Source organism: Caenorhabditis elegans, chromosome V (genome assembly GCF_000002985.6).
Source record: "Caenorhabditis elegans chromosome V".
NCBI classification, from domain to species: domain Eukaryota; kingdom Metazoa; phylum Nematoda; class Chromadorea; order Rhabditida; family Rhabditidae; genus Caenorhabditis; species Caenorhabditis elegans.
This window is the reverse complement of record NC_003283.11, coordinates 1,647,773-1,667,129: the sequence shown is the minus strand read 5'-3', so window position 1 is coordinate 1,667,129 and position 19,357 is coordinate 1,647,773. Positions and strand designations below refer to the sequence as shown.

General features: G+C 35.4%; 5 protein-coding genes and 2 pseudogenes across 10 annotated transcripts; 1 reads left to right on the top strand and 6 right to left on the bottom strand.

Moving 5' to 3' along the window:
* Positions 1 to 1,179: 1,179 nt before the first annotated feature.
* On the bottom strand, positions 1,180 to 1,909 carry K04F1.9 (the record flags this gene model as incomplete). 2 transcript variants are annotated; one of them, NM_001392480.1, is made up of 4 exons in its annotated part: positions 1,180 to 1,351; positions 1,405 to 1,505; positions 1,556 to 1,649; positions 1,723 to 1,909. In NM_001392480.1, the coding sequence occupies 4 exons, from the start codon at positions 1,875 to 1,877 to the stop codon at positions 1,282 to 1,284; spliced, it is 420 nt and encodes a 139-aa protein (NP_001380009.1). The 2 variants fall into 2 exon arrangements, with proteins under 2 accessions (NP_001380009.1, NP_001300140.1); NM_001313211.3 differs by lacking the exons at positions 1,556 to 1,649; positions 1,723 to 1,909 and having other exon boundaries at positions 1,282 to 1,351; positions 1,405 to 1,487.
* A 640-nt stretch (positions 1,910 to 2,549) lies between these two features.
* Positions 2,550 to 4,560, bottom strand: irld-40 (Receptor L-domain domain-containing protein). Its single transcript, NM_001380601.1, has 6 exons — positions 4,254 to 4,560; positions 4,074 to 4,210; positions 3,131 to 3,521; positions 3,011 to 3,078; positions 2,790 to 2,964; positions 2,550 to 2,745 (listed from the first exon to the last, which is right to left on the bottom strand). Exons 1-6 carry the CDS (start codon positions 4,549 to 4,551, stop codon positions 2,627 to 2,629), a joined length of 1,188 nt encoding a protein of 395 aa, NP_001367947.1. The 5' UTR covers positions 4,552 to 4,560; the 3' UTR covers positions 2,550 to 2,626.
* A 419-nt stretch (positions 4,561 to 4,979) lies between these two features.
* Positions 4,980 to 6,833, bottom strand: irld-43 (annotated as a pseudogene). The gene is made up of 6 exons: positions 6,542 to 6,833; positions 6,360 to 6,496; positions 5,416 to 5,804; positions 5,301 to 5,368; positions 5,110 to 5,251; positions 4,980 to 5,059 (listed from the first exon to the last, which is right to left on the bottom strand). Coding segments are annotated over exons 1-6 (1,108 nt in total).
* A 660-nt stretch (positions 6,834 to 7,493) lies between these two features.
* On the top strand, positions 7,494 to 9,058 carry K04F1.1 (annotated as a pseudogene). The gene is made up of 3 exons: positions 7,494 to 7,668; positions 7,841 to 8,813; positions 8,866 to 9,058. Coding segments are annotated over exons 1-3 (1,341 nt in total).
* A 668-nt stretch (positions 9,059 to 9,726) lies between these two features.
* irld-11 (Receptor L-domain domain-containing protein) lies at positions 9,727 to 11,985 on the bottom strand. 2 transcript variants are annotated; one of them, NM_001307812.4, is made up of 6 exons: positions 11,822 to 11,985; positions 11,535 to 11,774; positions 11,348 to 11,484; positions 10,267 to 10,660; positions 9,994 to 10,206; positions 9,727 to 9,866 (listed from the first exon to the last, which is right to left on the bottom strand). In NM_001307812.4, the coding sequence occupies exons 1-6, from the start codon at positions 11,928 to 11,930 to the stop codon at positions 9,766 to 9,768; spliced, it is 1,194 nt and encodes a 397-aa protein (NP_001294741.2). In that variant the 5' UTR covers positions 11,931 to 11,985; the 3' UTR covers positions 9,727 to 9,765. The 2 variants fall into 2 exon arrangements, with proteins under 2 accessions (NP_001294741.2, NP_001294740.2); NM_001307811.5 differs by having other exon boundaries at positions 9,735 to 9,945; positions 11,822 to 11,973.
* A 700-nt stretch (positions 11,986 to 12,685) lies between these two features.
* On the bottom strand, positions 12,686 to 15,785 carry irld-44 (Receptor L-domain domain-containing protein; the record flags this gene model as incomplete). The annotated part of the gene is made up of 6 exons (NM_071068.2): positions 12,686 to 13,072; positions 13,219 to 13,286; positions 13,336 to 13,708; positions 14,548 to 15,032; positions 15,083 to 15,322; positions 15,692 to 15,785. 6 exons carry the CDS (start codon positions 15,783 to 15,785, stop codon positions 12,686 to 12,688), a joined length of 1,647 nt encoding a protein of 548 aa, NP_503469.2.
* A 201-nt stretch (positions 15,786 to 15,986) lies between these two features.
* Positions 15,987 to 18,830, bottom strand: irld-45 (Receptor L-domain domain-containing protein; the record flags this gene model as incomplete). 2 transcript variants are annotated; one of them, NR_132513.1, is made up of 8 exons in its annotated part: positions 15,987 to 16,140; positions 16,182 to 16,332; positions 16,387 to 16,687; positions 16,738 to 17,163; positions 17,256 to 17,554; positions 18,209 to 18,394; positions 18,441 to 18,680; positions 18,721 to 18,830. NR_132513.1 is itself a non-coding variant. In NM_001028858.1 (8 exons), 8 exons carry the CDS (start codon positions 18,797 to 18,799, stop codon positions 16,031 to 16,033), a joined length of 1,521 nt encoding a protein of 506 aa, NP_001024029.1. The 2 variants fall into 2 exon arrangements, 1 of the variants encoding a protein (NP_001024029.1); NM_001028858.1 differs by having other exon boundaries at positions 16,031 to 16,140; positions 16,387 to 16,454; positions 16,776 to 17,163; positions 18,721 to 18,799.
* Between the last annotated feature and the right edge of the window lie 527 nt (positions 18,831 to 19,357).

The following is a 19,357-nucleotide window of genomic DNA, read 5'->3' as shown; positions in this document are numbered from 1 at the left end:
TTTGTATACCGTTACAGTGTTATTGTAAACTATTTTTGAGACTAACATGTTGAAGTGACCGACAACTTCTGGGCCAATTTTTTACGAGGACTCCTAAACAATATAAAAACAACACTTTTTAATGATTCTAGTACAATAATCATTTGCACTGCAACTTTTTTCGAACGAGGGCCGAGAAAAAATGCGAAAAATCGGTGTTTGCACACAAAACACCGCATTTTACGACATTTTGTACTTGCTTTGTTTTCTTGTGTTTTTCACCAATTTTTCTTGTGTTTTCTTATCAAAACTGATAAATAAATATTTTTTGCTAATGCTAAAATAATTTCCAGATGAAAAAATATGTATTCAGCCGGCAGGTAGCGGTGAAAGTGGTCAATGTAATATGATGGATTACGGGAATAAAAAACCCAAACTTTTTCTGAAACATGATACATATGCTGCTCTGGTGCTGAAACTACCTGATTTTCATATCGAGACCACTGAAAAAGTTTTGAGGTTTTCAAAATTCAACTTTTTTGGTGAAAAAGTAGAGATTTTCGCACAAAAAGTTGAACTTTGACAACCTCAAAACTTTTTCAGCGGTCTCGATATGAAAATCAGGTAGTTTCAGCACCAGAGCAGCATATGTATCATGTTTCAGAAAAAGTTTGGGTTTTGTATTCCCGTAATCCATCATATTACATTGACGACTTTCACCGCTACTTAACGACTCAATACACAATTTTTTCACTTGGAAATTGTTTTAGCATCTGCAAAAAATATTTATTTATTAGTTTTAATAAGAAAAAATGGGGAAAATTGGGGAAAATTGGTGAAAAACGAAAGAAAACACGCGGAAAACAAAGCAACATAAATGTCCGCTGAAACTTGTCGGGGACTCGGCCATGGCCTAGAAACCTTTTTGCCTCGTCCCTCGTTCGAAAAAAGTTGCAGTGATTTGATCAAATAATTTTAAAAACATAATATTTTGCAAAATTTTGTACGTAAAACTTCATACATCCAAAACCTCAAAATTTTTTAGTTTAACTCTCTGGAAAATTTTGAAAACAGTATTGAAAACCCGATAGCGAAATTGTGTGTTTTGCAAGAGTTACCAAATTTTGAAATTTTTTTTTGCATGTGCCACAATTTGCGTCTAACATTGTCCCCAAAATGTTCACTAATTAATGTACCTTTATAGTTCATAAATTTATTTTAAGTTCCAAAAACATCACTACAATAATTACATCTTTATTAAATAATATACACAATTTAGAAAAAAAAAACAAAAATCGTACATCAGGCAATAACATCACCTGTATCGATCCCGGCATTGTTCACAAAAATATTTCTTTCGGACGAGATGTCTCTGAAATTAAGTTATGTATAGTAATTTTGATATGTTTCGTTCTTGTAGCGTACCCATCTTTTACAGGATATTGCCCAAGGCTAACTGTAAGAATTTTGTTTTTGCCGTTCGATGTACAATTGTGTGTGACAATCATGTAGAGGTCGTAAAAATTCTGAAACAAAAAACTACTAGACGATATTTGTTTTCCTCCCCAGTTCCTACATTCCAAAAACCATCCCAATTGTCAATTGCAGTGGCTGAATATAAGTGTGGTGATGAAGACAAAACGGATGGTAGGTGAGAGATTTTATCGTCACTGAAAAAAGAAACTGACATCATCATTTCGGTAAGAAATAGATACTAAAATGATCGTTAGCCTAAGAACGTACATGTAGATGTCATCTTCGTAAATAGTTATTTGATAATTGAAATTATCTTTTTCGCAGAATAATTGCCCATGGAATTCGAATTTAGTAGTTCCTTCCGTAATAGGTAGAATTAGTAAAAATGCGAAAGTTGAAAAATTGAAGGTCCAAGATGTCATGGCGACTTTCCAAATACCAAAAATCAAAAAATGACAGCCCGGCACCCTTGTAATGGGCGTGGCTTTTTTCAAGGTTATCTTAAAAGATTGTCAGTATTTTAATTAGGAAAAAGGAAACGAAACGAAGAAAAAGAAACATCGTATTTTCAAAAATTAAAAATCAAACGTTAAATACTTTTTTCTACATACTTATGAATTCGTTCCTCCAAAACTGTGTTCGAAATATATGTATCACAGTTAATACGTGATGCCTATAAGAAAGCTCGCATCATTGAAAATGTGGAGACTGTAAACATTAGGCTTACATTCAGGCGCCAAAACGCATGCCGCGCCGACCTAGCGGCGACCTCCGCCTGCCCAGCACCGCGAACCTCCTGTGAAGTGCGGAACCCGGAAAGTGTCGGCCGAAAGAACCACCTTCCGCACTATATGGTGTCAACACAAAGCCGTTTATTTCTTTTAATCCATAGCGCAGAAATGAGGCGAGAGGCGGTCAGGCTGGAGGCAAGACCGCGCCTACCGCGCCTGCCTCCTATAGAAACCCTAGTGAACATCGCTAACAAAAAATCGCATCTGCTCCAAATGTCCGCTCTGCGAATATTCGTTCTCGTGACGTCCTGAATATACGTTTGTTTTAAGTTTTCGCAACATAAAATCTTGTAGTTGGAAAGGTTTCAAAATCTACCTAAACGGGTTGTTATGCCAAAACCTTTTTACTTTTTTTAAAGTAAAAAGTCATTAACACCGATTCAAATTTTAAACAAAAAAGGTATGGTTAAAAAAGTTAAAATTGCAAATTTTCCTGACCATTCCTCCACGTTCTTCTCCAGATGTACTTCTTCATTGACAATAATATCACGCGTTTTGTCTAAAAAATTCATGTTACAAAAAATCACCAAAAGTTCTCCTCACCACACGACTTTTTATCAATTTCCGCTCTGTACAAGACTGTTTCGTTGAGAATATCCATGTAAGGATTACAAATCGAATTATTGACAAGCCACTTTTTCAGGGACTCATGGTTGTCATAGAAACTGATCCACCGTTGTACATACCCTTGTTGTAAAGTATCAGATGAGCGGACACCCTGAAAAATTTTGTTTTTTGTTTTTAATATTCAAGTGTTCCCAAACCTTTAGTTTTGGCAACGAGAAGTTTGATAATTGTAGATTGTTTCTGACAGTTATTGAAACAACAACCGCTGAAATTACTGTTTATTTTTGGAAAAATTCTTATGAAATGAAATTACAAACATTCAAGTGTCACAATGTACTCCAGCTCATTCAAAAAGTCCACGGTCGTCAGGTTCGTATTCTCAATATTCAAAGTTCCATAGATAAATTTCAATAAATTTAACTTATGAACATGCTCTTCATCTCCACTATCTATTCTCACTTGCCCAACAATTCGAACGCAGTCGGGTTCCATATTTGTAATATTGAAACTTTCAAAAACGCAAGTCTTTTCTCCGTTAATGGCATCTGTTGTGTGTGCACAGAAGTTGGCTGGGAGAACGCTCATGAACAAGTTGTCATTGGCAATAAAATGTGACAATTCTTCAATATCAATGCAACCTTCTGGAGAATTGTCGTAGACGAGCATCTCTATTTGTTTCATTTGAGAGGCATCCATTGATGAGAAGTTCTAAATTTTTTAATTACTTTAAGCAACTAGATGCATCAGAGTACATTTTAAAGTTTAAACAAATAATGAACTTTGCATCGGATGTATTGTTGACATTGTACCGATCAGAAGTTATTCAAAAATAAAACTTGTTCTAAGAAATCAGTAATTTTGGTGCTCCTAGAAATATCAAGAATTGTCTATTTTTTCGGAGTTTTCTCAACACGGTCAAGCGGCCAAGCTTGACCTCGGCGTAAAAAAAAATTTCACTCGGCGAAAAAAAACAATTTGTTGAATATACCGAGTTCGGCAAATTCTGAGATTTGCCGCAAACCTACAAAAATGTCTACAAAAATTCTCAAATTTCATAAAAGCAATTTTACCTCGATTTTTCGATTTCTCCCGAAACCCATCGAACCGATTATTAGATTTTAGATTTCTAGGAAATCAAAAAAAAGGAAAATTTTTTGTTTTTCGATTATTCGTCATATTTAATCCCGTATAAACCCATGCGGGGTAGCAATAAATCGATACGGGCCAACCTGCCAAATCCAAAACTGCTTACAAATGTACCTTTAAATTCGGCAAATTCATACTAATCAGTTTCTTGTTTTCATTCACATTGAATTGACAGCAGCATCTTGTCAAATTCTTCATTCCAATTTCAATCATATACTCGTTTCTTTCCCAGCTGAAGAAACCATCTTTATCTGAAAAATATTTTGAGTTTCATGACACTTTGCTGTTGCTCACCGCATTCAATTTCTTCAAGACCTTCTAGAAACTTTCCTGAAGTGAAGTTTGTTCTATAGACATTTAAGTTCCCATACAACACCTTCATATTTTTGAATGCAGAAGTCAGTTGTTTTTCGGAAACATCACAGTTTTCGTCAATTTGAATGTTTCCAAAAACCGTCTCGCATTCTTTTGGAAACTGTTTCAGTGATTCAGAAGTGATAAACTCTTGAGTAAAACTGCATATTGGGTTAGTTGAATCTATGTTGCCATTGGAAACAGAAGTTAATATAAAAAAGTAGAAAACTTTAGACATTTAACGAATGGGTTTGTGGAATTGGTTATCGCAATACACATCACATAAAATGCCACACTTTGGGGTATATAAAATTGCACCTGCAACATTTTCCCAATATGCTATTTGCCTAAAATGTTGAGTTAAATCTCACTTGGGAACAATCGTTGCAGGACCTTGGCAAAAAATCAGGGCTTAGGCTTAGACTTAGGCTTAGGCTCGAACTTAGGCTTAGGCTTAAACTTAGGCGTAGGCTTAGGAAAAGGCCCAGGCTTTGGTTTAGGCTTAGCTTAGGCTCAGGCTTATGCTTAGGCTCAGGCTCAAACTTAGGCTTAGGCTCAGGCTGTGGGAGATCAAAAACAAATCCCAAAAAAAAAGAATCACAGGTTAAAAAAATTAATTGCAATTAATCAAAAAAAAAAAATTTAATGCCACAATCGTTGAAAATATCAAAGAAATGTTGCAGACACTATGGAAGAAGAATTATCACTTTTGAAACCATTTTCCATAAACTCTTTTTTAATCTCGTCTGAAAATTGTTTTACTAGGAAATTTTAAAACTGAAAAATAATTGCTCACGACAAGGTTTATAATTAATTAACATCAGATACAACACGGTATCGTTTGGCTCGTTTATTAGGTTCTCTGTTAAATTTTCGTGGTTAGCTCCAATCTCTGCCCATTTATTTTTATTATTGTAAACCTGAGATCCGCGAACACGCTGAAAGTAAAACAGGTTTGATAGAATAAGGTTCCGTTTCTGAACTAACTTGTAGCTTTGGCAGCTAAAAATGTGTTAGTTGAAGGTTATCAGTGACACTTAAAGAATCGCCAAACGCTGAAAAAATTAAATTCACCAAAAAGTAAATTTTAAAAAAGCCTCACTATCAAGAATAGCAATGTATTCTAAATTATCGAAAAAATCTACGACCTCAAGATTTGTATAACTTATGTCAATACTTCCGTAGAGCCACTTCAGTGATTTCAGTTTTTGAACATGCTCCTCATCTCCTTTTGTGACTGTGATTTTCCCGACAACTCTAACACAGCCATCTTCCCTTCGTCACTGAACTATTTTGGAACACACACACTTTTTCTCCATTGATAACTTTTGAAGTGATTGGACAGAATCTGGTAGGGAGTGAACTCATGAACAAGTTGTCATTGATAATGAAGTTTGAAATTTCTTCACTGGTAATGCAACAATCCGGAGACGTTTCGTAAATGAGCATTTCGACTTGCTTTGTGACATTTGGATTCGAGGATGTAAAGTTCTGAAATTTCATTTATCTCGAATAGCTCAAAAAATATACTTTTGACGGGGAGTGTGTACTGTATATTATCTATTTCGATTTTGGAATTTCCACAAAAGAAAATAACTTACAATTAGGCTTAGGCTTAGGCTTAGACTTATGCTAAGGCTTCGGCTAGGTTGTAGGCCTAGGCTTAGGCTTAGGCGTATGCTTAGGCTTAGGCTAGGCTTAAGTTTAGACGTGTGCTTAAGCTTAGACGTATGCTTAAAAAATAACACAAAAGTCGTGCAAAAAATCTAAGAAAAAAGAAAAAAGTTCAAAAATTGCCCAATGCCTTAAAAAAGCATTAAAACACACAAAAATTATCTGAACAGAAACTTAAAAAAAAACGAAGAAAAACCATTTAAAAAGGACATTCCAAGGAGCCTAAGGCTTTAAAGTCTTGCAAAAAATCTATGAAAAATTACCCAAAAATTGCAACAAAAAACACAGATTTAAAAAATAAAAGGGTTCGCGGGGTTGGAGAGTCAAAATCTTATTGATAACACTTTTAAAGCCTAGGAAACAAAATAATACCTTTAAATTCGGCAAGTTGATCCTTGTCATTTTGTAATTTATGGATAAATCTATTTGACAAGAACATCTCACTAGATTTGTCATTCCAATTTCAATCAATTCCTCGTTAGACTCCCAGCTGAAGAAACCATCTTCGTCTGAAGAAGAGTTTCATAGAAACATTCAAGATATCAGTCACTTACCACATTCAATAGTTTGAAGTCTTTCCAGAAACTTGCCGCTCTTGAAATTTGTCTGATACACTTTCAAGTTTCCGTACAAAGTTTTTATATTTTTGAATGCTGAGGTTAACTGTTTTTCAGAAACATTAGAAGTTTGATCGATTAGTATATTGCCATAAACAGTTTCACATTCTGTTGGAAACAAATTTATTGATGCAGAAGTTATAACTTCTTCAGTGAAGCTGCAGTTATCACAGTTGATAGCAAGTATTTGGATACAAAAAGCAATCAGGCCAAAACGTAAGAAAGTCATAGAGAAATAACGGGCTTTCTACCTTAAAAGTATGGCGAGTAGAAAGAAGGAAGCATAGAGTTAGAGGGAAAATTCTCGTTTTCACCTGCTATTTTATAAATCTAAAGTTTATGTGTAGTGATTATGTGAAATGGTAATTTCAAAAATAAATGAAAGAATAACATGTTTGTACCCAAAGCTTCAAGAATTATACACATTTAAAGGTGTTGTAGTCCAATTTTTTATTGCTTTAATTGACTAAAATTGTCTGAAAACCCCGAATTTCTCAATGAAACTTGTTGATATTTTCTTTGAAAACCTATGGCACAAAATGGGTAAAAAACTTGAAAAAATAGGTCGCCCATCGGCCTTAAATGTGTCTCAAGTTGAAAACGCTTCTATGAACTCTGGACCAGCTCTCAGATTTAATTCGTCCCAATATAGTTCATCGGCTTATCATCTGAATTGTCCCACCAATTTTCTAAAGATCGTGGAGAGACCCACCAAAATAACTTTTGAGCTTTGCGCGTAAAATAGGACACAAAGTTAAAAAAGCTTTTCACGTAAATTAATATACTTGAAAATATTTTTCGTCTAACAAAAAAATTTTCAAAACGTGACAACTTCCTTATCAAATTTCTAAATCTTTCCACGTGTTTTCCAAATGTCAACGTGTCATGAATGAATGCTCAGATTAATCATTACCGAAAAAGTTCTCGTCTTCAAATTGATCACTTCTCACTCATCTTCGTTTCGTCAATGGCATCGCAACTCCTCCGTTCGACAAACTCGCGGTACGTCGCTGGAGTGCTCGCTGCTCTTGGAGCCGGATGTGCCGTCTACACTCACTACACAGGTAATTCAAAAGCCGGGCAAAGCCTATTTTCAGAAAGGTTTCCTTGGAAATTCATAGTCCCTCATTTTTTGAAATGTCAGAGTTTCAACGGAACCTCGTCCGCGGCCATGACCGCGATGCAAAGCAGATTCTCAGAAAAATATTTTACAAATCTCTAAATATAATTTTCCAGCAACTTCAAGCCAAATCCGAAGTCGACGCCGCCACAATCAAAAAGATCGAGGAGGCCTACGTCAAGCTTAATGGTCCAGAAGGAGCCAAGTGCAAGTCGCTGCTCAGGAAGTATTTGACCAAGGACATTGTCGAGAAGCTCAAGACAAAGTGCACAAAGCTCGGAGCATCAGTGTACGACTGCATTTTGACAGGTGTCTACAATTTGGACGCCGGAGTCGGAGTCTATGCTCCAGACGCTGAGGCCTACGCTTTGTTCGACAAGGCCTACGCTTTGTCGCATTGTTCAACAAGAACATTGAGGATTTTTATGGATTCAGTCCAAAGGAGAAGCAACCACCAGTTGATCTTGGCGAGGGAAAGACTAAGGAATTCCCGCCATTGGATCCGAATGGAAAGTACATCAAGTTAAGGGTTCCACGCGGGTAATTATTTACCATGCCCTACCCTACCCTCTACCATACCCTACCCTACCCTTTACCCTAATTTACCCTGTATTTATTGATTTTTAAAAAGAAGACAAATACTTGTTTCATTTCTCAATTTTTTTCGAAATTTCATTTCTAAAAACGAGAATTTTACAAATAAAGTAAATTAAACGTAATATTCTTATAATTACGTGAAGACATAGGGTAGTTTACCCTGTCAGGGTAAAGGGTAGAATAGGGTAAATACGTGCCCTAATGAATTTTTTACCCGCGTGTAAGGCTTACATCAAGTAGATGAGAATCCGATGTGGACGTTCTTAGACGGGACAACCACTCAATTCATGTCTCAGTCAGGAGAACTATCTTGAGATGGAAGGAAAGGTGAAGAGGGATTTCTCTGAATATTCTCACAAGGAGCTCAAGCGCAAATACTATCCCTTGTATGGTATGAAAAAGGATACTCTAAAGCAGATGTTGCTGATCATTTCCTGATGTCGTGGCTATGCTCGATAGAATTATCAAGGGGTTCGCGGAATTGAGAAGCAGGTTGGTTTTTCAATAAGATACTGTTCCCTAACTCAAAATCCTCCGTTTGCAGGTTCCATTCTCCCGTGATGACCATCTCGGATGACTAGCATTCTGCCCAACAAACCTCGGATCAACAATTCGTACATGTCTATTGCTCTTCCAAAGCTCGTCGCCTGCGAGGACTTCACCGAGATTTGCGAGAAGCTCAATCTCGAAGTGCGCGGAATCTACGGAGAACACTCGAAGTGTACGACGGAGTAAAATAGCTTATTGAGATGGAGGAGAAGCAGAAGTAAACTGGAAGAAGAAAAACTCGATCAGTCATATTGTATCTCTATAGTAGAATGACTAGCGGGCCCGGAGAGTGCTCCAGCTCTTCGGGTATGGGGGTCTGCTAGGAAAAAAATGGGGTTGCTATAGCTTTGCTACGACCCAAACTGACAGAGTTATGGTCATTTGAAGTTTATCGCAGTTTTGGGTCTTATCAAAGTGTATTCGGGCCTGCGGTCCTCCACATGACTTTTTAGGCCTGAAATAGGCTTGACGGTTGGCTAACGCTTTTTCGTATTTTTTGGCCTGCTTCTTTCTGCCTGTTCTTATGTAAACGTGATTAGAAGCTTAATAAGGTTTTTACGAGTTCAACTACAACAGATTACATGACAAATATTTTGCTGTTTGCTAACTTTTTGATAACTCCAAAACTAACCGAGATATGAACTGCCAAAACTGTGTCACGATGCACCATGTTTCTACTTAGACAGTTCATATCTCGGTTTATCATGGGAATGCCTTCAAATGCTTATCTACAAAAATGTAGAAAAAAAGACAAATATTTCGTCTGTTGGCAACTTTTGATAACTCTGAAGCTAGTTAAGATATGTTCTATCTACCAAAGGTTGAAAAGGTTGAAATTCAATTGTTGAATTAAAAATTGTGGAAAAAGGTTTATGAATCTCAAACTATTTTGAAGTTATGTGAAAATGCGATAAAAACAGTAAAGAATTAACATCAGAGTTGGTATATCCGTCGTTCGTGCATATTTTTCGACATCAGAGACTTCCTCGATATCGTCTGAAATTCGTTGTCAGTTCATTTGATGTGGCGGCAATTTTTTCCTAATTGTGGGTGCAAATTCCATTTTTTTGATAAGCTTTGTCGCTGACATTATATAATTATTAAATTGAAAAAAGTCACTCACCACAAACTTTGTTGTCAAATTTCACAACCCATGACTTGTTTCCGCTCAAATTATTTCTGATGTCATTGCAAAAACTTGGGCTCATCAAAAGCTCCTGACTATTATTATTGAAAACAATTGGGACATATACTCGAGATTCGACTCTTTGAATTTCCGGAAACGATACATTAGTTAGTTCGGAGTTGTATTCAACTCGGATAGCAAGATGATTTTCTGAAATTTTTTAGTTTTTATTTTCAGGAAATCTATTTATTTCAATAGTTTTCAGCTCACCTTTTAAACTAACAATATTTTTTAACTTGCTTAAAAAATCAATGCTCGTTAGGTTTGTATTGTCAATAGTAAGACTTCCAAAAATTGATTCAACGCTGTTCAACTTCTGAACATGTTCCTCATTTGATTCATCAATGATCAAATCTCCAACCAGGTTTACACACGTGGAATTAATCTCGGATAATGTGGAGTTTTCTATATTGCACAAAGTGCCCAACGCAACATCGGATTTTGAAGCTGGACAGTATTTTCCAGAAATCCCATTTAATCCAAAAACGATATCTTTGTTACTCTGGAGATTAGACATTTCTTGAATTGTTATGCAAAAGTTTTCTGAATTGTTTTCGATGTCTACATCTATCCGAGTGTAGTTTGCAGTCAGCGAATACATTGGCTGAAAATTCTTTTGTTAGTTTTCTAGCTTTCGGGATTTTTCGCGGTTTTCTTTTGTCGTATAGAAGAAGTGTGCGGCAAATTTGCCAAATTTGCCGAACTTGCCGTTTGCCGAGCTCAGCAAATTTGTCGAATTTGCCGCGCACGGCAAATTTCAAAGAAGTGTGTCTGCCGAATTTGAGTTCGGTAAATTTTGAAATTTGCCACACACACCACAATTTTTGGTAAAAAAATTATAGTAAAACACCATAAAACTTTGTTATTTTGAAATTTATGTAGGCCGACCACACGGACTTTATTCAAAAATCAAACTTGCACTGAAAGCTAAAATTCAGTAATTTTGGCGCTCCTAGAAAAATCAAAAAATTTCTAATTTATCGGAGTTTGCTCAGCACGGAAAATTTTGGAAAAAGAGATTTGTCGAATTTTCCGGGCTCGGAAAATTTTGTGATTTCCCGCACATCCCTGGTATCGAAAACAATCATAACTTTTTCGAAATACATCTTTAAGTGTTTTGTTCTTAATATTCAATTTATATGAGAAATCGTGAAAAATTGACAAAAATATAGTTTGCCCCTATTGAAGTTTCATTGGAAATAATGCAGAAATACGTCATTTCGTCAAAAAAATGTGTTTGATAAATTCCGTGATTAATTTAAAAAATGTGAATTTTTGCAAGAAGACTCACTTTCATTAATGGTAAGTTTAGTTTCAACAGTTTAACATTAGCTGTGATCTCAACCCGACACGAAACATTTGTCAAATTCGGCATTCCAATTTCCGTCATTTTATCATTCAGGGAGATCTTGAAAAACCCAATGTTATCTGAAACCTTTTTCTGTTCATTTGAGACTAATATTGTTATCAAATCCTACCGCACTCAATAGTTTCAAGACCACTCAGAAAACTGGCAGACTTGAACTTTGAACGAAACATATACAGAGATCCTATCAAATGCTTTAGGTTTTTGAATGTGGATGTCAGCTGTTTTTCAGTAAGATCTGTTTCATAACCAATGTATAATGCATCAGGAGCGCAAACAGTTGAACATTTTTTTGGGAAATTCTTGATGCTATCAGAATACAATATACTTCCGTCGAATATGCACCCAGTAGCTGAAAAATTTGAAAAATAACATTGAAAAGCATTTCAAAAAACTCACGACATCTTGAATAGTCAAAGTCATCGGTAGAAGTGGAATTATCAGTGGAATTATTTTGCTGATAACTTGGATAAACTAGAAAACCTGTTATTATCCAAACTGGGAGCATACTAGAATAGAGGAAATAAGAACGCAGTGCACCCAAAAATGAAATGATAGGTTGAGTAATCGCAGTAGAGCTTATAATCATATTTCTGCATTTTTTTTTATTCTCACGCATGCACGCCTTCGCAATTTGATTATTCGGGTTAGTGGGAAACTAGACACACCTTAAAAATATTTGAATGATGCTGGGTGTGACGGGTTTCCAAGGAGATTTTAATACCGGAAATTGAATTTTACAAGTATCTTTTTTCTAGGTAAATTTGTTTTGCAAAGTAATTGGACAATTCACGTGCTCGGCCTAAATTGAATGCCCGGAGACTGGAAAACAAAAAATGACCTGACAAAAGCGCGGACGAGGAAAAATCATCGGCCGTGTAGTCCTCTCGGAGTATCTCGTTTCGATTTATTTATTTTTCTGCGACTTTTTCTTTGATTTTGTCTTTGGTTTTTCTTATTTTTGTAGTTACTTTTATCAATTAGAAAATCGTGTCAAATTTTTGAAAATTTGCACAAAAATGATTCGAAAAGAAAAAATATATAGAATGTATAGTCCGAGAGGAGTCCACCATTAGCGTTTGCGTTCGGGCGCGTTTGAATAGTTTCATTGCAAATGGGCGGCCGGCGAGCACGTGTTTATTTCCAGCTCCACCACCAAGATTATCACCAGTAGCGGAATTTCCGAATTTTCGAAAAAGGTAAGTTTTTGGAAAGTTAGAAAATTTTGAAAAACTTAAAATTTTCACAAAAAATTATTAAAAACTAGGAATGAATGGAAGCGAAACTAATCAAAACGATAAGAATTTGGGCTCCGTTTCCCGATTTAGTTGTTGGCTCCACTGAGCTGTGTGTTATCGCAATCACACTTGTGCCTGTGCTCAATTCATTTTCCATGGTTCCACTAGTTATTTCAGACTCTTCTTCAAACTTTTCAACAGTTGATGATTCTACATAATCAAATGACTGAGTTGGACTTGATTGACTAGGAAATGAAAGTTCTTCCAGAGCATCACATTCGTCTCCATTGTATTTTACTCGAGACTGAGTTTGTTCTTCATGCAATTTACATTCTTGTACATTGTTAAATATAATTTCCAAGTTTCCATTAATCTCAATAACCGGCTCATGATTTATTTGGAATGGGGGTCTCTGAAAAGCCAAGGTTAAAGTGGAATACGGTTAATTTGCAATGGATCTTTGTAGCATTGACATTGGGGACGCACGATGCACACATTGCAAATTAACTGAGAATATTGTGCAAAGAATATTTCGTGCAAAGAAATACATGTACTTACCTTCATTATTGGAAATTTAACATTTTTAAGTGCACTATTTGACAGGAATCGGACAATTGGACCCGAATCTGAACCAGTTGAGTGAAATTTAAAAAACAATTTAAATAAAAAACTAACCCATTTTTAAGCCAACAACTTGTTCTAGATGTTTTAAAAAGGTTAAATCTTCCAAATATTTAGTATCCTCAATAGTAAACGATCCATAGATTATGATAGCTTTGTTGAGTTTTTCAATTTCTTTCTCATTTTTATCATTTATCACAATATCGCCAACAATGTGCTGACAATTCGAATCCACATCTTTGAGTGTAGTAAAATAGCACACTTTTTCCTCATCCTTTCTGTATGTATCTGAACAAATTCTTGCTTCAAAGTCGGAGAAATGAGCCATGGACTTTGAAAACAATTGAATTTCATAGGTGGTCAAGCAAAAATCTGGATGGTTATTTTTAAAACCAACAAGAAGTCCTCCGTTTAATGGGGTTAACTTCTGAAATATGTAAATTGTTTTAAACAACAAGTGAATGATAGATTTGTTTTTTTGTGACGTTATAGCTATTTTTGATATAATACGGTAAGCCTTCCGTGAGGGTAAAAAAAAGGTAGGGCACGTTGATACCCTTTTTTACCCTTTACCCGAACAGGGTATTTTATGGAGACATTACCCTATGTCTTCACGCAATAATACGAATTTTAAGTATTATTCGCTTTATTTGTAAAATTTTCGTTTTTAGAAATGAAATTTTCTAAGAAAACGTTAAAAATGAATTAATACAGGGTAAAACCAGGGCATAGGGTAGGGTAGGGTAGGGCAGAGGGTAGGGTAGGGAGGGTAAAAACTAACCCTCATGGAAGGTTTAAATACGGAACCCCTGATTTGCAGGCAAAATGGAATTGAAAATAATTTTTGAAAAGAAAATTTCGCCAGAATTTTGCAAGCGGAAAAATCATTTTTAAAGGTGGTATAGTCGAATTTTTTAATTGCTTTATTAGACTCGAAATTGTCTAAAAACACGGAATTTCATAATGAAACTTCTTGAAAATTTCATTAAAAAAAACTGTCATGACGGCTCAAAAATTGTCTTAAAATTAGGTAATATTTGAAATTTGACCTAATTTTTGGCCATTTTTTGAGCCGGCATAACTTTTTTTTGAGAAGTTTTCAATCAATTTTGAATCTAATAAAGCTATTTAAAAAATTCAACTACACCATTTTTAAAGAAATATTTCCATTAGTTTTGATTAGCACATATTATAAATTCATTCATGTTTCGCTAGTTTCAAAACTGACTCTTTACCTAACTTTTCACAAGGTCGCTGAGAAATTACCTTTAAGGATTTTAGCCCAAGTCGTGCCATATTTGGGTTATCATGAATGCTAAACGTAGCAAAATATGGTAACCAGTTTCCGGAGATGGTTTCCAAGTTTTCGAGAAACGACAAATCCTGAAGGCTGGTATTATATACTTCAAAGACGCCTTCAATCTTCTTCAGTGATGTCAGCACAGATACATTATGAGCCTCAGAAATTTGACTAATCTTCAAGCCTCCATTTGCAGAGCCCGCGATAGATGTGCATTTTGGGAAGTATAGTAGAGATCTTGGACCAGCTCGCAGATTTCTGCATCCGCAATTTTGTAAGTTGCCATAGACATTCAGGTCGACGTTAAAGTTGGAAGTTGGAATGTCACAATGCGGCTTGAAGTTTAATTTTGGGTTGAGCACAACGTGCCAAATGCACGGTGTCATAGAATACCATTTTTCGATTGCGGACACATTTTTCAACTCTGAATTTCTTGCAATAATGAGCTCGCCTGGAAATTAGAATATCAGAGTAATCTCGTTTTTTATTCTTTAAAGTCACCCTTTTCGCACTTGAATTCCCGCCTATTTCCTAGAAAACTTAATGACGTCAAATTCGATAATTCTACTTTGATAATTCCATTCAAGTGCCTTAGCTTTTGAAAATACGGTTCCAACTGTTCTCCCGTTAGATCTGTGTCAGCATTGAACACGAGATTTCCACAGACTGTTGTGCACAACGAAGGCCAGTTTTTGATAGTTGATGATGTTATAGACGTGTTGTAAAAATGACAATCATTTTCTGAATTAATGATTTCGTTTGTATATTTTTTGCTGCCAATTTTTTTTTTGGATGTGTGGCAATTTAGACAACTGCCGGTATCATTTTATTTCGAAATTTATTTGCTCTGAGAAAATTCAGAAGAAGATGAGAAAATTTCACCGTGTATGAAAAAATAACTAGAAAATGTGAAAAACTTCAAAATTTATGTTCAACAGAAAAAATGTTCGAAAACTGTTTAATTTATCTGTTGCCGAAAGGTTTCTGAATTTCATATTACCGAAAAGCCGGAGAACTTCTTTTCTCTGTGCCCCTCTATTAGATCACAAACCTAACTTTGCATCAGAGAACAACTTTTTTTTTCTTAAATCTTATCAGCTTTGCTCTTACCGCATATTTCAGGTGATTTGACATCCTGAGTGGATTCCTGACCTCTACCTCTAGGAATAATCAGCAAGATTACCAGAAAATGTAGGGAGTACATATTTTCAGACGGAAAATCAGGTTTTCAGGTATGAGTACTAGCTCGTACGAATTTAAAATTATAAGGTTGAAGCTAGTAATTATGTATGTTTGTTGGTTGGTATCAACTTTGATTTATCAAATTTCTTACTACATCCTATGACAAATTTTTTTGTTGAAAGTTTATTAGTAATTATTATTTAATACTTGCAAAATTATAAAATTTAATTCAAAACTTTTATTTCTCAACATTAAAAAATAATGCGTTTAGAACGAAAAAATTTGCACAAGACAGCTAACAAGGATTGAAATTATCACAATTTCACATCTTGCGGATCTTTCCACCGCTGGAGAATCAAGAGCCGGTTCCAATTGCACTGAAATTTATTTTAAAGTAGAGCCAGAACCGAGAGCTTACAGCAACTATGCCCATTATATTTAATTTCAGAACTTTTGAGCCTCGTCTGGTATTGCATGCAATCGTTGCGATGTTGAAACAGCGTTTGGGAGTTATCAGAAATTTCGACGAAACCCTGTTTTTCAAGAGAAAAAACAGAAAAAGAGGCGTACTGAAAGAAAGTAAATTTATAAATTTAGATCAATTTTGATTTCTTTTTAAATACCCTCATTCTTGGGAATGTCAGATTCTGAAGCTGTTCGTTCGACAGAAAACGAATTACAGGAGCTTTATCTGAAAATCTATCGTTGGCGGAAATCCTCCAGTACTCGTCGTTTGTATAATCCTATCTATTATGTTTACAAGTACTAGCAAATTCCAGCATGTGAGTAGCCCATTTCACGTGGTGTCAGGCTGCCCAATGTCGATTTGATCTACGAAGATCTACAAGAATTGCGGGAATTTAGACGCTGACTTCTCAACTGGTTTTGCAATGTGCTGACGTTACATTTTTGTGTAAAGAATTCCTGAATTTTTTATAGATCAGTTCGTAATAGGACATCCTGACACCACTTGCCGTTTGATAAACGCAGGCGACCTAAATTATGAGAGTACCGTTAAACCCCAAACTTTTGCTTAATGTTCCGACTTGTTCGAGATTTTTGAAAAAGCCCAGATCCTTCAAATTCGCAGTATGTTCAATTGTCAAAGATCCATAAATCATTATTGTATCTTCCAGTGTTTCGACATCATTCTCATTATCATTGTTGATAATGACGTCACCGATGATATGTTGGCAGTTTGAATCTAAGGTACTCAATTTCTCCAAATAGCACACTTTTTGGCCATCATTCCTTTCCAAGTTACGGCAGACCGTGGCTTCGAACTGTTCCGTGTGGAATCCGACTTTTGTGAAAAGTTGAAATTCGGAGGTTGACACGCAAAAATCTGGATGATTATTGGCAATGGCGATTGAAAATCCTTTTTCCATGGGAATAAGTGTCTGTAATGTATTTTTTGGAAAATGTTATTGGTTATGAATTCGCAAAGTATATTTCGAAATTTTTTTGAGAAATTATATTTTCCGAATCTTACCGTCAATGAGTCCAGTCCCAGTCTTGTCAACTTGGGATTATCATGGATACTTGTAATACTAAACTCTTGAAATAATTGCCCATTAATAGTTTGCAAATTTTTGAAAAACGACAAATTTTGTAATTCGGTGTTATAAACTTCCAAGTTTCCAGTAATGCTTTTCAGATTTGATAACGCTGACAAATCGGTTTGATCACTGACTTCTGAGATTTTCAAAACACCTCTCAAGCCCCCAGTTATTCTCGTACAGTTTCGGTAGAATGGGAGAGAGCTTGGGTGAAGCCGAACGTTAGAGCATCCTGAAAATTGTAGTCGGGTTATATCGTTCACTTGGGTAGTTTTTGTTTGAATGATTCGTATTATATAATACCAGCCGTTTGCACGAACTGACGTACTTTCTCTAGACACAATCTAGAACAACCAAAACATTTTCTCGATTTTTTCAGAGTTTCTAGAAGCTTCCGAATTTCCTAAATTTCGCAGGAGGTTCTAGATAATTCCAAAACTCTCACAAGTTTTTAGAAGGTACTCCAGAGTTTTTTCGAATTTTCTAGAAGGTTTTGGAACATTTCAAAATTTTCTTGGAATTTCCAAAGAATGTTTTCTCTGAAATTTTAGATTTGCCCGCCAAAAATGTTTATCAGTAACTTTGAATTTTGCGCCAAACAATTTTCTCCGAAAATTTAAATTTCCCACTAAAATTTTTTATCAAAATATTTGTATTTTCCGCCAAACAATTATCTCATAAAATTTGAATTTCCATCAAAAAAATATTCTCATAAAATTCGAATTTCCCGGCAAAATATTTTTGAAGGGTCTCACCACGAAGGGAGCCAGACTCCGCACACAATTTTTAGTGACGTTGGTGTGACGTCATAGACTACAAAGACTACATATGCTACAAACTAGTAATGTTGATACCAATATTTTTTTTTTCTTAATGCACCACATACCGCAATCTCTTGCGTTTCCATAGACATCCAAATCTTGTTGTATCACGTAAAAATTTTCGCACAGATGAGTGGAGTCCAACTTTGAGTTGTTGTAAATATGTAAAATACACGGTCTCACTTCTGGATACCAGTATTCCATAATTTTAATGTCAGTAAGCATTGGGTTGTGGGCAATTATTAGACCCTCTGGAAAAAAAAATTATGAAAATGATACCTAAATAACGGAAATCACCTTCATCACAATAGTAAGTTTGTAGTTTTGGCAAAACCGACAAAGACGTTATGTTAGTGTGCACCACTTTCAAAGACCCAATCAAATATTTTAGATTTCCAAAAGTTTCTTTTAATTGATTTTCAGAGAGATCAGTTTCTGAAGTAAGATATAAGTTTCCACAGACTGATTCACAAGTAGTTGGCCAGTTTTTAATGGAGCTTGAGGTGATCGTCTCGTCTTTGAATTGACATTTTTCTTCTTAAAGTTATATTTGTTTGATAAATTACAGCTGACTCACCGCAAGCATCAGAAAGTTCAGAATTTTCAGTTGACACGTAAAATATAAAATTACAGAAAAAGAGAACCTTCGGTTGCATAATTGAGCTTAATACATTGATTCAGTTTAATACTAACAAATATTTTTTGATGAGGAAAACTTGGCAGTTGGAATGAAAATTATAGGTTTTCGAGTGTTTTGCTTCTCTTGAATCTTGTTTCAGACGATTGAGCTTTTGAAACAACTCTACTAGTTTTTCCAAGAATGAAAAAAATTTGATAAGATTAACTAGCCATTTTCACGCTTTTAGAATCATTTTATGTTCACAAAATTGTTCAGAAAAGTACGAGTCTAGATAATGCGACCTTCAATTGATTTACTTTTCTTTGCACTCTCCCCATTCGCTTTTATTTTTTTCTGATTTCTTGAAATTTCTGGATTTTTTCTCTCGCCCTCGCGCCTGGCCTAAGCCTAAGTCTGAGCATAAGCCTGAGCCTAGCCTTAAGCCTAAACCTAGGCCCAAGCCTAAGCCTAATCCCAAAGCCTAAGCCTAGGCCTAAGCCTAAGCCTATGTTGGGTGTTCCTGTTTTCTTTTATTGTTTTATAAAAACATAAACAATCAATATAGGGACTGTTTTATAAATAGCACTTTATTTAC

What these genes read in the sequence shown, in the direction of transcription:
- irld-11 (NM_001307812.4), bottom strand. Translation starts at nt 11,930, where the DNA reads ATGCTCCCAGTTTGGATAATAACAGGTTTTCTAGTTTATCCAAGTTAT. An exon ending in AAATATTGTTAGTTTAAAAG is followed by an intron (nt 10,207 to 10,266) that starts GTGAGCTGAAAA and finishes AAAAAATTTCAG; the next exon opens with AAAATCATCTTGCTATCCGA. An exon ending in ATTTGACAACAAAGTTTGTG is followed by an intron (nt 9,867 to 9,993) that starts GTGAGTGACTTT and finishes AACGAATTTCAG; the next exon opens with ACGATATCGAGGAAGTCTCT.
- irld-40 (NM_001380601.1), bottom strand. Translation starts at nt 4,551, where the DNA reads ATGTCTAAAGTTTTCTACTTTTTTATATTAACTTCTGTTTCCAATGGC. An exon ending in GTACATTGTGACACTTGAAT is followed by an intron (nt 3,079 to 3,130) that starts GTTTGTAATTTC and finishes CAGTAATTTCAG; the next exon opens with CGGTTGTTGTTTCAATAACT. An exon ending in TCTCGTTGCCAAAACTAAAG is followed by an intron (nt 2,965 to 3,010) that starts GTTTGGGAACAC and finishes AAAATTTTTCAG; the next exon opens with GGTGTCCGCTCATCTGATAC.